This window comes from Sphaeramia orbicularis, chromosome 4 (genome assembly GCF_902148855.1).
Source record: "Sphaeramia orbicularis chromosome 4, fSphaOr1.1, whole genome shotgun sequence".
Lineage (NCBI taxonomy): Eukaryota > Metazoa > Chordata > Actinopteri > Kurtiformes > Apogonidae > Sphaeramia > Sphaeramia orbicularis.
Genome location: NC_043960.1, coordinates 12,834,655 through 12,852,536, shown reverse-complemented (window position 1 = coordinate 12,852,536; position 17,882 = coordinate 12,834,655). Strand labels below are relative to the sequence as shown.

The window sequence follows — 17,882 nt, the reverse complement described above, 5'->3', positions numbered from 1 at the left end:
AGTAGCATTGTACTCGTGGTGCCATTGTACGATAGCACCCTCCTGTGGTGCAACAGCGGCATTGCACCCATACGCCCTGCCGTGCTGCAACATCGGGACAAAGCTGGACACAGAAACGTCCATTATAGTAGAATACTGTAAATGGTGCATTTATATTTTTGCTCAGTGTACATTTAACCCTTTAACTGCCTGTTCGACCATATGATTTAGCACATTTTGAGCCACTATATTTCAATAAGTGGAGTACCTAACTTATCTTAACCTAACTGAGCCAGCTCTACCGCTTGGGCAGAATGTGTAACACCAAAAAAGTCCTCCAGGTGTCACTGTGATTGTCAACGGTATATGTCATCATCCACCCTCCAATCAGGATGTCAGAAAGATGAAAATCACTAAAGACATTTTGACTGTTTTTGGTGTTTAGTCACACAAACGCACAGATGAAATGTGCTGAAGTGAAACATTTGGAGATGTCAAAGTTAAACTAGAAAAGCACTCGAAGAGCGCAGACCTCCGCCAAGGCAAATCAGCCCCCCCCATCACCACCAAAATGTAATCATTTGTTCCTTGTGCCAGTATCAACATTTCCTGAAAATTTCATCCAAATCCATCCATAATTTTTTTGAGTCATCCTGCTAACAGACAGATGAACAAACAAAAAAATCAACATTTCCTGAAAATTTCATGAAAATCCGTCCATAACTTTTTTGAGTTATCTTGCTAACAGAACAAACAGACAGACAGACAAACCCTGATGAAAACATAACCTCCGCTGTTTCACTTGGCGGAGGTAAAAATTATGTATCCAATACCCTGGATATTTTTGGGTGTTTAATTCTTTATAAATTTGCCTTTTATTTATTTCTGTCTACTTATTGAGGTATTTGTATGAAATTATGTACTTTAACCATTAACTGACATCTCAACCATTTAGTAGAGGTCAATATTTTAAAAACCACAGGGTCTGTTGAAAAAAAAAAATCATAGATTGTTGTAATTACTCACCCAAGCAAAGAAGAAATGCAAACAAAAAAAATTTTCATTAGGTTTTTCTTGGTGGGGTAGTTAAAAGGTTAATTAGATAAACATATGCCTTTCAAGTACATCTGTCAAAATATGAGTCTGACATCAGATAGTTAAGCAATTAAACAGATTTCATCCCCAACCACATGCTCCGCAACCCATTCACAACCACACGCTGGGTTTCCATTCGCAGTAAAGTTATGTAATGAGTGCAGGACCTCATTGAAAAGACTGTGCACAATAAGATCTTTTTGGAAACTGTTGAATAAGGAGACTGAATCCCTTTGTTACATGAAGCAGAGTTCATTTACAGTACATAAACAAAACAAAACTTTACATTTCTCTGGAGCCTTTGTTGTCCACAATTACTTTTGTCCTGCTTCACAGCGTGACAGTGAATGGTGACCTCAGCAGAATGTGGCCGATTCTTGGCCCGATAACAAGTCATCTGAAATAATGACAGGGCCACTTGATGAATGGGTCTGTTTTTAGGGAGGCAGACACCCACTGGAGAGCCGGCCTTGGGCAAATACAAAATCCCACAGGTCACAAAGGCAGATGGATGGACTGCAGTTCTCTGTCACTTTTATCGCTTAACTACTTGTCCCTGGGTTAATAAATCTAGATTCATGACTGGCAGCTCCGGGCTCACACCACCAGCAGCTGCCACCTTTATGCAACCTTGACTTAATCAGAACCTCTTCATGACTTCCACTTCTGCTAAACACATTTTCATAAGTGACACTAAAGAAGAAAAGTAAGGGTGATTTATCCTCCGCTACTTAGCTCTTTTCTGCATCTCTAAGACTCCACCATCTCGTGAAGCATAAAGGACAGCAGGCTTTGCGGAGAAAATGTCTCGTACATTCACACCAAATTGATTTTATTCAGAGGTTTATGTTCTCTCAGTGCAAACCAGCAGCTCATTGAAAAGTAATAAATTCTGATGAGACAGGGCTGTTCGCATATGAAGCAGGGAGCCAGGCCCAAATTTAAATCAGCTCCGTTCCCTGTACATTTTTTTTTTTTTTTTCACCAACTTATTCTTCCTTCTAGCTCTGAATTAGAGATGAATTCCAGCACTTAGAGAAAATAACAACACCTTAAATCCCCCCCCTCAGCATCAGACAGTTCAATAATCAAACACGTCTAATAACCTCACAGTCTCTCACTTTCATCCAACAAATGAAACACTACAGTCGCACTTTCTGTTTCACTGGACCAGTAATTAAGACAAAATTGCATTTCTTGTGATAGTTCGGGACAGATGCAGCAGAAATGTGTTATGGAAAAAGGAGTAGAACGGGAAAAAGGGTAGAACCAGGTGAAGTTTATGTGCATGGGTGTTTCTTTGAATATTATAGGCTGCACATTACCTGAGGGGTCCTGCATTCTGATGGAATTTATGAACCAATTTATGCATTTTTCCACATTAGCCTTTATTTACGTAAAGCAGGGGTGTCAAACTCATTTTAGTTCAGGGGCCAAATTCACCCCAATATGATCTCAAGCGGTCCAGCCCAGTAAAATAATAACAGTGAAAAAAGTAAAATTACATTATGATAATGTTTACATCTACAACGTTTCCTTAAAAATCTGATTAACATGAACAACTTCAAATGTCTTAAGAAAAATAAATGCAATTTTAAGAATATTCTGCCTCAGTTTATCATTTACGCGTGTGTTACAACTTACATTCCAATTACAAATACACAAAATGTATAGTACCAGGTATAATATTGCTAAAATTGCATTTACTTCTCTTATGACATTTCAGGTTGTTCATATTTGCTCAGGTTATTCACATTTTTTGTAAAAGACTACTTTGTTAATGTAAACATTTTCATGTAATTTTACTTTTTTTCACTAACACAAAGATAAAATCTGCAGTTGTCATTATTTATTGGTTATAATGATACTATTTTACTGATCTGACCATATTGAGATCTAATTGGTCTGTATGTGGAACTGAATTAAAATGATTTTTACACCATTGATTGTTAATATCTTCAGTGTAATTTTTGCATTTTACTAATTTATCCTACGGGCCAGATTGGACCCTTTGGTGGGCTGGATTTGGCCCCCGGGCCGCATGTTTGACACTACAAATTCAGGCAAATTCAGGCAATGTACAGTCCTGTCATATATTCTTTGTATTCTCTAATGCTTTCTTTAAATGTTTTGAATCTCATGTCCACATTAACATATATCTTTATTTAACACGTATAAGAAGCCTAAATTCATTCCCATGATGAAATTCAAATGTGTCACACTGTCAAAAACCACAGCTGCTGAGGGTGATATGGAAAGCTTGTCTGCTGTTTTCTTAACCACCTCGCAAGGTTTAACGGGCACTTTGAGATTAGCTCGTGCCTTTCTGACAACAAAAAGTCTTCATGTCAAACGTCCTCTTATTTTTTACTTCTAACTCCTCCATTGTTATCAACCTGCCTCCGTGTGCACAGCTGCATGAGGAGATGCTGCTCACACACTTCACTACACTGTGTGAATGTGTAGCATGTAATGTTATACAAGGGTTTTTTTGTTGTTTTTTTTTCCACAAAAAATAAAAGTCCTCCAGGCCTTACATGTTTTTATTGGAAGGTACAAATGTGGGTGGTTTAATATTGAGGGGGACATATTCCCCCAAAATCTTTGCCACTGTTTACGTCAGTTTGTGGGTGTAAGAGACAGATGACGTGCACATCTTTTGAAGTGAATGCTGATTTACTCCTTGGCTCAGCATGGAGAAACTATCCAGGGAAACACAACGTGGGAAGACAGTTACTTAGAAAACTTGATTTGCCTCAGACTCAGACTGCAGCGGCTTTACTTTTGCTTCATCTGAAATTCTGATTGTATTTTGCATTTTGACACTCATCATCAGTTGCTCTTCTATTGGACATTTGCGCAAAACTTTACCGATATTTTACTAAATGTCAAAAAACACAGAAGTGTGTAATGTTGGTTTTTCCATTAAATCACAAATGCAATGATTTGTTTATTTAGTATTGCGAGATGACATGAGAATTCATTCCATAAACATGGCAATGAACGTAAATATGGTGTTGATTTACAGATACATTATTATATATTACCCCTCTATCTCGTACTAAATTAAAAAATGACTGGGTTTCCTGGTGTGTCCACACATACTGTTGGGGGCGGCCATGGCTCAGATGGTAGCCACCCAATAACCAAAGGGTTGGCGGTTTCGAATCCTGCTCTGTCCATGTGCTGTTGTGTCCTTGGGCAAGACACTTCAACCTCCTTGCCTCCAGTGCTGCTACTCACACTGGTGTATGAATGTTTGGTGGTGGTTGGAGGGGCCGTAGGTGCAAATTGGCTGCCATGCTTCTGTCAGTCTGCCCCAGGGCAGCTGTGGCTACATATGTAGTTTACCACCACCAGAGGGGGAATGTGAGAGCAAATGAATAGTGGATCCACTGTGTGCACTTTGAGTATGCATTTATAGACAAGCGCTATGTAAATCTAATCCATTATTATTATTATTATTATTATTATTATTATTATTATTATTATTATTATTATTATTATTATTATCACTGTGACATGTTTCTTCTTCTTTTTCGCTTGTTGTAATGTACATCAACATCTGGTTTTTTAATTCACCTGACTCTAGTTGTGAAAAAAGGTCTTTCCATTGCAGTTTTGCGTGATATACCATTTGTGCTACGCCTGAAAAACCACCTCTTAGCAGTGCAAAAACTTTTCTTTGAAAAATTAGACTTTTGGTGAAATTGTTGTTTTTCCATTAGGTAATTTTTTATGCGCAAGTTATATTTGCGCAATTTGAAGGTCAACGGAAAAGCGACTTAACTCTCAAACGATGTTGGTAAATGAAGTGGTGCTCAGAAATAAAGACCACACCATGGTCTTATGCAGCTTGTCTTTCCTTTTCTTGGACAATTAGATCACAGAGGGACTGTACCTGATGAAAGACCAAATTACAACCAGGAAACAATAAAAATCAATTTAACCACTTGCTGAGTTGCATTTGACCACATATTTGGTTATGCTTGCAAGCTTTCAAGCACAAACATTTTGTGCAGTAGGACAACCTTCCACCTTCTCTACACTTACACCACTGTCTTCCTCTCAAATGCACACTGGTGGATATTGGTTCTCTTATGTCCTGAGTGTCAATAATCTGCATTAGGATCTATAAGGTATTCATGTCATGGGCCTTGTGCCCCACAGCCCAGTAAGTCCACTCAAGCACCATCAAATTAGCCCTTGATGTCAGCATTCCTGATAAACAAGGTGCCACTTTGAGAGAAAGTTAAACTCATTGATGAGTTTCTGGAGTTTTGCTGCTCTGGCCTCTACTAATTCAATAGAGGAGGGGGTCTGATATGGGGTTTATTCATGTGGCAGACTGCAGGGTCTAATTGAACTATATATTGATTCAGGTTATGGGGCAGTGGATGCAGACTGTGTCATTCCTCACAAACACCATCTGTGACAGATTAAAAGAGAAAAAAAAAAAAAAAGAATAACCTTGTCCATGTCAGTCTCAAAGGAATGGAATACGACATTTGGCATCACAAACAACATGGAGGTAAAGTTTTTCATATGTGAGTGGAAAGATCCAGGGTTAAAAAGTGAAGCCAATGCACGTGTCATAAATGCAGTAACTTGAATGTCCACTGGGGGCTGGCTCCTTATAGACCCACATGTTAAAATGATCATCTTCAGAACTAAAATTAAACATGTTTAGAATCACAATCAGTTTACAGCAGGTTGTGTCAAATTAAAAAGTGTCCTAATGATGACGGTATCACTGAATTAAAGTAACTCCAGGTTACTTTCCTTCAGTAATAAAGCAACATGACAATGTAATAAACTAGGGATGTAACGATTACCGGTATAACAATAAACCGCGGTAAAATTGCCGACAGTTAGTATTACTATTTAAATTCTAATTATCATGATAACCATGTTTGATTACCGCACTTTTAGGGGAGAAAAACCATATGTAAAGCTATGCTTTTATGTCAAATATTTGATAATAGTTTTAATTTATTACAATTTTGATTTTATATACCTAATATTTGGAACCAATATTCACTTTTAAAGTCTTTGAAAAGGTTTGTTAAGCATCTTTGTGTTATTTATGCAATAAATTATATACATTTTTAAAATCGGATTTTACATTTTTTTTGTGTTTTTTGTCCTTTTATGTTTTTATTGTAGGTTAAAGTGAAAAAAATAATAGACAGATGATATAGATGAAGTTGTGCCAAAAAAAAAAAAAAAAGATTCCAAACATTTGTTTATATAGTATATAAAGGCAAAATCAAAAGTATTGAAAAATGGCCAAAATAGGCTCAGACCACTAAAGGTTAATATTTGAATGTTTCTGCCAACAGAAAGTACATTGTGCCTATTATTTTTTTGGGTGGTTTTTTTGTTCGTTTTTTTATATACAACTTAGTTAAATTATTTCAGTTTGTGTATTAGTACTTTTTGAACATTTTGAGCACAATTTCAACAATACCGCGATAATAACGATAACCATGATAACTTTGGTCACAATAACCGTGATATGAAATTTTCATATCATTACATCCCTATAATGAACATAATGTTATTGCATTATCATATCTTATATTGTTATAACCAGAGACACTAGTGTCTGGCAAAAACCCAAGCAATTTCCTGCTGAGCTGAAGCTGGTAACACAATTTCTGGCAACACCATTTCTGCAGAGGGAGGGTGAAGATGTGCACGGTGCATGTTCTGTTTGTTTACTAGAGAGAGCACATGCTTTTTAAGTGACAAGACAGGAGACATGAGAGACAAGAACAGCACCAATATGCTAATGTGACCAATTTGAAGCTGACAAAAGAAATGGGTTGAACACAACATGGAAACGCTTCAGGAATAAAGTCATGACAAACATCATGAATGTCCTGCTTTAGTTTCACATAGCGGTGCCTATCCAGCTGTAACTAGCCCTACTGCTATTGTTGTCAATTCAACTTAGACGTGCATTACCACCACCAAGTGGACTGGACTCACTACCCTCTCAGTCTCAACCTTTCATAGTTTCATATCTTCTCTTCTGTTGAGTGGAACTGCGACACCTAGTGGTAAAATTTGGGATACTGGTTTGGTCTGGTGCTGACCTTACAATACAGCCCATTAAAAAATATTATAGCGGGCCAGTCATATGCTGTGCACATCAAGACTTCAAAATTGCAGTTCACAAACCAATGGGTGATATCCCAGAGGGTTCATCTAATACACTGATTCTCAACCTTTTTTGAACAAACGCCCCCTTATATCATCATGGCCTCCTGCCCCCACCACCACGAAAATAATTTTGTAATAGGGGTTGGACATTATATCGCTCTGTAGGTAACACCCCCTCACCTCATCATTACCCTCCTTGTCAGCCCCCCGACATCTTTCCCCCACTTCTAAAACAAATTGTCGAAAGCTGGGGGGGGGGGGCAGTCAATAAGTAAGCAACACTATGGACCTCAATGTGGAAGACTGGGGGGTGGGGGGGGGACATACATCATGAGCCTCCTGCCCTCCCACCCCACCACCACGAAAATAATTTTGTAACAGGGGATGGACGTTATATCGCCCTGTAGGTAATGCCCCCTCATCTCATCATTACCCTCATTGTCGCCCCCCCCGACATCTTTCCCCCACTTCTGAAACAAATTGTCGAAGGGGTGGGGGTGTGTGTGTGTGGGGGGGGTGCAGCGACGCAGTAATTAAGCAACACTATGGACCTCAATGTGGAAGACTAGGGGGGTGGGGGGGACATACATCATGAGCCTCCTGCCCCCCCCACCCCCCCCCCCCCCCCCACCACCACCACCACGAAAATAATTTTGTAACTGGGGGTGGATGTTATATCGCTTTGTAGGTAACACCCCCTCCCCTCATCATTATCCTCCTTGTCGCCCCCCCCAAAATCTTCTCTGCCTACTGAAACAAATTGTTGAGTGGGGGAGATGCTGCAGCGCAGTAAGTAAGCAACACTATGGACCTCAAAGTGGAAGACTGGGGGGGGGGGGGGGGGGGGCATACATCATTAGCCTCCTGCCCCCCACCTCCACAAGAATAATTTTGCAATGGGGGTGGACGTTATATTACTCCATAGGTAACGCCCCCCTCACCTCATCATTGTCCTCCATGTCACCCCCCGACATCTTTCCCCCCCTTCCGAAACAAACTGTCGAACAGGGGGGGCGCAGTAACTAAGTAACACTATGGACCTCAATGTGGAAGACTGGGGGGGCACATACACTAGTTGTAGGAAAGCTACATTGTGAGGCATAACACTAACGCCTCCCATTTGTGCCTCAGCGCCCCCCTCTCAGCATTCTCTTTCCAAACGCTCCCTGACAGTCTCCCAGCGCCCCCTGAGAAACACTGATCTAATATTTCATTACAGTCTATGGTAAACACAGGCTAAAGTTAGTTGTTCTTATAGGTATAGTGGGGATGATTGAATAACATGCCAGTTGGATCTTAAAAATAAATCCATCATGAGTGCAGGAACACACATCGACACCCTCAACAGCCTGTAAATGCATTTTGGATCTTGAAACTTATTCTTAACTAGTTTGTGCGAACTAAATCTGGGAGACAGACTAAAGAAGTAGAATTGAACGCAGCCCTTTGACCTTCGAGGAGACAAGACTTCGGCCGGTGGTCATCTGGACACATTGGAGCCACATGATGGACACAGGTGTGAACAGCAATGTGTCTCAATTGTCCACTATTGTTAGGATCACTGAAATACACTTTAAAACCCAGTGTTTTTTCAGATCTTACAAGCCTCCCAACCACTTTTGTTCAGACTCCCTTTCTTTCACTCTTTAATTTACAAGAATCAAAGGGGACAAAGAAGCTTCGAGACAACCCTCCACCCTTTAAAAAACACACTCTCCGTGTTCGTCCTCATCACAACGTCCCTTTTCAACAGCATTCATTCCTAGGTTCTCGTATCGGCTTGACCCCTTTCAACTCAGCCCCACTTTACACCCCTCCATTCTCCATTATTCAACACAAAATCCCATTAAACTGATTTACAGAAACCATTTGTTAATGAAGGATCACTTTGCTTGTCCTGGTTTGAAGAGGATGAATGATAACAGTGATCATGATGTGATGATGTGAACATTACAACAGAATTGAAATGTCTGAACTGTGACAGGAACCTTTCTGAGAAAAGCAGCGCTGAACCTTCCACTCGTAATCTGGACAGAATGAAGTAATTAAGGTAATTAAGTGTATGATAATGGCTGTTTCACATGAGGGATATATCTGGAGCAAAGTGAGGAAAAACTGCAGCCTATGTGATTTGTGATCAGTCATACCACAAGAGGAAAACATTTTTTTCCTGAGCCTATAGACACAGATGTCCTTATTAGATCTGAACTTGGGTCAATTGCAATCCATACTGTCAACACCTTCATTTATTTTATTTTTTATTTTTTATTTTACATCTGTTGTCTTTCTACAAAATCAATACAGCTGAGAAACCACAATGCCTACTATTAATCCATTCCTCTTATCTGTCTCCACATCATCCATCCATCCCTCCATCTCTCTATTCAGCCATCGATTTTCAAACTTGAATGTCTTTGTGCCAATTAACTGTGCAAAAACCTTGTTCTACATCAGTCTTCTTGGTAATTTTCTGTCCTATAAGGGGTTGTTTCTATTTACAGCATCACATTATTGGAATACAGTAATTATAATGGGGTGGAAGGATCAGACAATTCTACTGAGACCCACAGGGAGAATCTATTCAATAAAATCTCCCAAGAACAGAAAATTAGAAGGTCACAACACTCAAGAAGTCAGGAACATCTGTCTTTCTATCCATCTATCTATCTATCTGGACTAGAATTAATTATCTTTGACACTTTTTTCCAGTGACTTAATTCTAAATCATCCCTGTAGCTAAGAATAAACTTCTTTTTTTTTTTTAGACCTTAAAACCAGCAACAATCGCAGAATCTTTTTCCCCCTTTTCAGAGAAAACTACAATCTGCCTCCCCCTCCCTCCTTACCTCATGAGAAAACACCGACTAAAAGCTAAAATAAGAACGTTACTTGGGGGGGTTGCTATCTCTTAAAACTTGACAGGCGTTCATCCCCAGAGGATGCGCTCCATTTCAACAACGAGCCCAGGCGGTGGTCTGATCTGATCAGACCCGGCGAACTGTTTAATTCACTACATTCACAGAGTAATCCTAAAGTGAAGAAACAGGTCATACTTTAGATCTTGATGAATACGAGTTCAAAAGCGCAAAATGAAAAACAATTAGAGGGAATCTGTCACTTTATTAGAGCCAATAATAGAAAGATGGACAATAACTGCATTATTATTGATATTTACTTGGATTTTTTTTTTTTTTTTTTTTTTTTTTACTTGATGAGATAAAGACTCTGTTTCTGAATCTGACATTAAGTTGGATGAAGGTAGATTTTTTTTTCTTCCCTCATTATAATGACTATGTACATTTAATTAAAAAGTTACTACTGCTACTCTACTGCTCCTTGAAAGACATACACCCCGTTTCTGTGAGTCCATACTAGTATAGATGAGTGATGTCCAACCATGGGGGTCCACTTCAACAAAACAACACACTCAACATCTTGCATTCTTTCCATGCAGAGCCAATAATAGAAGGATGAACAATAACTGCATTATTATTGTTATTTACCTGGATTTTTTTTTTTCTTTTTTTTTTGACTTGATGGGATAAAGACTCAATTTCTGAATCTGTCATTAAGTTGGATGAAGGCAGATTTTTTTTTTTCTTCCCTCATTATAATGACCATATACATTTAATTAAAAAGTTACAAGGGCCATCTACTGCTCCGTGAATGACATAGACCCCGTTTCTGTGAGTCCATACTAGTATAGATGAGTGATGTCCAACCATGGGGGTCCACTTAAACAAAACAACACACTTAACATCACGCATTCTTTCCATGCAGAGCCAATAATAGAAAGATGAACAATAACTGCATTATCATTGTTATTTACCTGGATTTTCATTTTTTACTTGATGGGATAAAGACTCAATTTCTGAATCTGTCATTAAGTTGGATGAAGGCAGATTTTTTTTTTTCTTCCCTCATTATAATGACCATGTACATTTAATTAAAAAGTTACACAGGCCATCTACTGCTCCGTGAACGATAAAGACCCCGTTTCTGTGAGTCCATACTAGTATAGATGAGTAATGTCCAACCATGGGGTCCACTTCTACAAAACAGCACACTTAACATCACGCATTCTTTCCATGCAGAGCCAATAATAGAAAGATGAACAATAACTGCATTATCATTATTATTTACCTGGATATAAATATGTTTTGTTTGTTTTTTTTACTTGATGAGATAAAGACTCTGTTTCTGAATCTGTCATTAAGTTGGATAAAGGCAGATTTTTTTTTTTTCTTCCCTCATTATAATGACCATGTACATTTAATTAAAAAGTTACACAGGCCATCTACTGTTCCGTGAATGACAGACCCCGTTTCTGTGAGTCCATACTAGTATAGATGAGTGATGTCCAACCATTGGGGTCCACTTCAACAAAACAACACACTCAACATCACGCATTCTATCCATGCAAAGCCAATAATAGAAAGATGAACAATAACTGCATTATCATTATTATTTACCTGGATATAAAAATGTTTTTTTTTTTTACTTGATGAGATAAAGACTCTGTTTCTGAATCTGTCATTAAGTTGGATGAAGGCAGATTTTTTTTTTTCTTCTCTCATTATAATGACCGTGTACAATTAATTAAAAAGTTACACGGGCCATCTACTGCTCCGTGAACGATAAAGACCCCGTTTCTGTGAGTCCATACTAGTATATATGAGTGATGTCCAACCATGGGGGTCCACTTCAACACAACAACACACTCAACATCGCGCATTCTTTCCATGCAGAGCCAGAAGCGCACGGAGCCGCTCACCTTCTCCACCTGTCCCACAGGACAGGAGCAGCAGTGAGGCGATCAGCGCAGTAATCCCAACCAGACTTTTACTCCCCACGGGCATGTTGAAGCGACGGGATGCTGTAGAGTATAATCCCACCTGTCGGAGGGGAGACAATCCCTTCTCCTCCTCCTCTTCTCCTCCAGCTCCGCTCTGGTGCGCTGCTGTCCGCGGTGCGCTAGAGCTGCTGCCACAGTGTGTAGGGAGCGGATGGGGTCCAGTAGGAAGGAGGAGGATGGTCTCACACAGCCTGCCCTCCGATAAGTGGTGGAGGAAAGAGAGGGAGCAAGAAAAAGAGGAGGGACTGTCGTACGTTCCTGTCCGACGCACCGCCCCCCCCACACTGAGATCCTGAAGGTCCTGAAGAGAGACTGGACTGGTTTAGTTCCACTGTGCGCACTGAAGGCACTTTCACTGATAATTAGTTCTAAGATGCAAGTCTGAAGTCGTATAAAAGGACAATTCAGACAGAATCAGTGTGTATCAAACTTCACATGATTAGAAATAAAAGGAGAAATGACGCGTGGCACAAGAAAAAAATGTGTTTCTATTCACAGTCATCATGATCACTGATGCACTGCTTTATATTGTGCATCTATACCCGTATTGCACATTTGAAATAGTTCATTAGTAGTGATGTGACGTTTACGAACGAATCGAATCTTTTGAACGGCTCTTTGAAATGAACGATGGGAACCGACTCTTTGTAAAGAACCTTTTTTTTTTTTTTTTTCTTTAAGGAGGGAGAGTCCGACTGGCTGTCAATTTAGCGTCACTGGGGAGGCATTGGGCAGGAGGAGAATGTTCAAGCAGACATATACGTAATGCATTGAATGAAAAGAAGAAAATCTCCCCCAGAGGTAAAGCAGTATAGAATTCAACTTTTTCTAAAATTGAGTGGTCAAAAGCATGGTCATTACCATATAAATACTGTGTTACAAACAAAATTAGAATTTTACATCTCAAAATTTTACATAACATATATCCCTCCAATGCCATTTTGTGTCGATTTTATGATGTGGAAGAAATATGTAACTTTTGTCAATGTGAATCTGAATCTACTTTACACTTATTCTTTTTATGTGAACATTCTTCTAATTTTTGGTCCAAAATTGAAAATTATATCATATCTAAAAGTAACAATAAAATAAATATAACATCCCAAAATGTAATTACTTATTTTAAACATGATACTAACAATCTAGAATTTATTGTAAATTTATTCATATTGTTTGGAAAATTTCATCTACATAAAAACAAATATAATAAAACACACCCAAATTTTAAAATCTTCCTATTAGAATTTGAAAATTGTATTAAATATTTAGAATTCATTTATAATAATAAAAAAGCACTAACACATTGGCTATTTATAAACAATTTTTCAATACTGACTGAACTCTCTGTTGCATTTATTTATTTATTTATTTATTTATTTATATTTGTCAGATTTATTATTTATTTATTTACTTTTTTTATTATTATATTTGTATTTTATGCCTTGTATTTTTAAATCTATGCATTATTTTCTTAAAATTATACAGGGTGGTGAAGCAAAATTTACAATATTTTGAGGCAGGGATTGAAAGACAGTGTATGACCAGTTAGTTTATTGAAAGTCATGAGAATTTATTTGCCACAAGAAAATTGACATAATAGAAAATGTTTTTATTCTATGTGTCCTCCTTCTTTCTCAATAACTGCCTTCACACACTTCCTGAAACTTGCGCAAGTGTTCCTCAAATATTCGGGTGACAACTTCTCCCATTCTTCTTTAATAGTATCTTCCAGACTTTCTCGTAATAGTTTTGCTCATAGTCATTCTCTTCTTTCCATTATAAACAGTCTTTATGGACACTCCAGCTATTTTTGAAATCTCCTTTGGTGTGACGAGTGCATTCAGCAAATCACACACTCTTTGACGTTTGCTTTCCTGATTACTCATATGGGCAAAAGTTTCTGAAAAGGTATGGATAATAGTGTTAGGTATGATTATGACATCAATATATGTTTGGTTTCAAAACAACTGACGTAGTGCCTGCTGAGAAAAAACAACTAAATGTTCATTGTAAATTTTGCTTCCCCACCCTGTATGTTCAAATGCTTTTTCTCTTTTGACATCTTGATGTTTGTTTAAAGTTTTGTACTGTATACTCAAATGTTGTTAATAAAGTTGTTTAAAAAAAAAGAATGTTCAAGCAGAAAAAAAAGAGTGCTTGCACATTGCACACGTCTCATGGCAAGAAGTTAGCAAAAAAAAAAAAAAAAAAAAAAAAAAACAGTCTGAAGCGTGAGGTGAGCATACTGGAGGAGGCGGAGCTGGAAGACTGGTCGAAACAGGAGAAAAGTTTGAGAGTGAGTGAGTGACCACCTGTGAGTAATGAGCTAAAGAAAAAGGAGAAGTATTTGGATGCACTTTTCAGAAAGAAAAGATGGGCATGCAACTTGCAATATTTGCAAAAAATATATATCTTTCAAGTCTGGGTCAACGAATAATTTGCACCGCCATTTGAAGATGTTTTTTGTCAAATTCCAGCATTTGCCTAATGTCACCTCTCATGTCATGTATTTAGCCCACACATTTGAACTAACTATTCTTTTTTACGGTAAGATAATATTTACTGCCGCGCCAATTAAACACCTTTAAAATGTAATGTCAATCATCACATGTAGCCTATTTAGTCATTAAAACAATGGTGTTTCAAAAAATAATGCAAAAAACATAAAAGAGCCAGTCTTTTGAGTCTTTTCAGTGAACGGCTCCGGATTGAACGGCTCCCTTCAAAGAGCCAAAAGTCCCATCACTATTCATTAGCTCCTATGTACATCAGCTGCCAAATACAGGAAGTACGACCATATTAGTCCTGTGCTCAGATCTGTGCTCTGGCTTCCTGTGGCTCAGAGAATAGACTTTAAAACAGCTCTGCTTGTTTATAAGTCTCTCCATGGTCTAGCACCAAAGTACATCGGTGACATGTTGGCCCCATATGAACCATCTCGGACCCTGAGAACCTCAGGGACTGGTCTGCTGATGTACAGAGTCAGGACTAAACAGGTGAAGCTGTGTTTCAGTTCTATGCAGCTAAACTGTGGAACAATCTTCCTGATGATGTCAGACAGGCCTCTACTGTGACAATGTTTAAGTCCAGGCTGAAACAACTCTGTTCAACTGTGCATATAACAACTGAAATAGTTCTATCTGCACTCTTCTCTTTTACTTTGTTTTAATTGATAATTATCTATGTTTTATTGATTATGTTTTAATTAATCTGTCTCTTTTCCATTTTTGTAAAGCACTGTGAATTGCCCTGTGTATGAACTGTGCTATACAAATAAATCTGCTTTGCCTCGCCTACATCAGGGTGCCAAAGTTAAAGGAAAATCCTGATGGAAGTGGACTCCTCCAGAATTACAGTGCAGTCAGTATGTAAATGATCTGAATACAGCCTGTACAGAATACATCTCAACCCAGTGGGAGATTTTGGGCCAACATGTTAAACAGTGTTCTCCCACATCATGATCAAAACACCAAATGAGGCGATATCTTTTTGAACTGACTGATGCTCATCCCTCCAGTAGAGTTCACAGACTTATAGAATCAAAGCTGAGAGGGGATGATGCTGTTCTGGCAGCCAACACCTTACTATTACCCCATAAAAACTGATGTTTCTATGTATTGTGTGTGTAAAAGTACACGAATCTCAGTCTGCAGGGACATAAGAGCACACCCCATTTCTTAGAAGGTTTTAAAGTTGAACCAACTCCAAATGAGCTGGAGCACAAGGTTCATGTCAGTGGAGAGGGTGTGAAAGATATTATTTCTCACTTTAATTCAGTGGTTCCCAACCTTTTTTGGCTCATTTTAACATCACAAATTTCTGGTGACCCCAGACATTCAAAACAGAGACTTTTTTTTTTTTTTTTTTTGCTAAAATTTGTTTTTGATCATGTAATAGTTTGCTATACTGTGTTGTAAATAAATGTTAATTTTAGATGATATTTAGTCAATATAATGTATATTATTATGGACGGAGGCAGAAAAGCCAGGTGTAGATTACTGCACAAAGTGAGAATTTGATTTTCCTTGGTCAGGATATGTACAGTCAGTCCAGCTTGGATTTACAAGGCTGACAATTAATACTGAACAAACAATAACTCAAACTATGAATTATGAAAGAGCTGCAGCATCTGAAACTGACCACAATGAACATTTGACAGATAAACAGTACCACAGTGCTTCAGTTTCAGCTTCACAGTTTGTCATGTCTTTTATGGATTGGGATTGTCTCTGTCAACTCACCACATATTTTTTATAAGTAAGGGTTTTTTTTTTGTTTTTGGTTTGTTTTTATTTATCTTTTTTTTTTTTTTTTTTTAATCAATTACTAGAAATTTCAGGCGACCCCATTTGAATTCCAGGTGACCCCACATGGTGTCCTGACCCCAAGGTTGAAAAACTGCTTTAATTTGTCTGTGCTCTGTATCTTAACAACTTTGTGTTCTTGTGGAACAACGAAATAAAAGATGAGCAAGTGTAAAAGTACATCAAACTCACACTGGAAACAAACAGTATCACTATCGTAGCATCTTGTTATTCATCTTTCCTAGACAATACTTCCGGTAATTTTCATTCCCAATGGAAAAATCACCATCTGACTCAAAAGCTAAATGAAGGACATCAAGAGCAGAGGGTGGATTTGACCCACAGACCTCACAGCTGCAATGCCTCTCAGCCAAAGAAAGACACCGTCTGACAACTGAGGAAAGTGTCACCTCTGAGCCTCTCTCAAACTCACACTGCATTTGAATATTTAGTGAGACCTGAAGTTAATGAATATTCTAGTCGGATACACTTCATCAGTCATTTTGATGTGCTGGACAGAGGTGACATGACAATTAGGTTGTTGGCACAAAGTACCTAAACAGTTGATAATTATGCACATACTTTACTATATATTCTTTGAGGGAGGACTAGAATTCCAAAATAAAATGGACAGCAATCAATCACTTCTAGATTTATTAAACAAGGTTGTACATAGGCCAGCACAAACCCACTGCAAATGCCCACAAATGTCAGTCATTTACAAATGGCTGGAAACACAAAGCCAAAAATGCCACTAACCTTCAGGATAGACGCAGCAGTGGAGCTTCAGTTGTTCCACATGAAGGTCAGTAGTGGGAGCAGCAGTATCTGAGCATTGAATAGTGCGCATCCACACAACCTTTGATCCCTGCTCTCAATTGCATGCTGTTTCTTATCAAGGTTATGCGTTGTTGGCTGCAAAAATACAACCTCTTTGTGATGTTTGGCTTTTCAGAGGGAGATACAATACAAGAAAACCAATTTTCACCCACTGTGACAACCCAGATTAGATGTGTTGCTACATATGGAGTACTCAAAAGATCATATCTGAGATCAAATGGTCAACGGTTTTGCCTTTTTTTTTTTCATTTTTACAGACACACAAATTTGAAAACACAATTGCACTGTCTAATCGCTGCTTCACTGACAGTTCCGCTCTTTAACTCAAAGAAAAATCCCCCAAAAAGACTTTCCTGCACCTAAAAGGGGCCTTGAAGTAAAAATTCCGTTTGATCCCATACTTACAGGCAACAATCGCTCATAAACAACACAACTGTCATTTAGGTCATTGCTTCTGAAAACTATCTTAATGAGAGTTTTCTGCTTTGCATATCTTTTGGAAGTACAAAAGCAAAATAGCGCCTTAAAGGATAGGTAGAAACTTTTCAAGGCTGTCAGGAAAGAAGACTCAAATCCCATAGTGAGAAAGCAACAATGTTATTGGCTACTGTAAGTAAAACTCCATGCTGCAAACACTTTAA

The 17,882-nt window shown here is 38.3% G+C and overlaps 1 protein-coding gene across 1 annotated transcript in view; it reads right to left on the bottom strand.

The window, feature by feature from the left end:
- The window catches only part of LOC115418480 (contactin-associated protein-like 4), a 213,381-nt gene extending 201,118 nt beyond the window's left edge, over nt 1–12,263 (bottom strand). Inside the window, exon 1 of the mRNA XM_030132959.1 lies at nt 12,017–12,263. Within this exon, the coding sequence (XP_029988819.1) occupies nt 12,017–12,101 (85 nt within the window). The 5' untranslated portion in view covers nt 12,102–12,263. The remainder of the gene's footprint in view (nt 1–12,016) is intronic.
- Nucleotides 12,264–17,882: the final 5,619 nt, after the last annotated feature.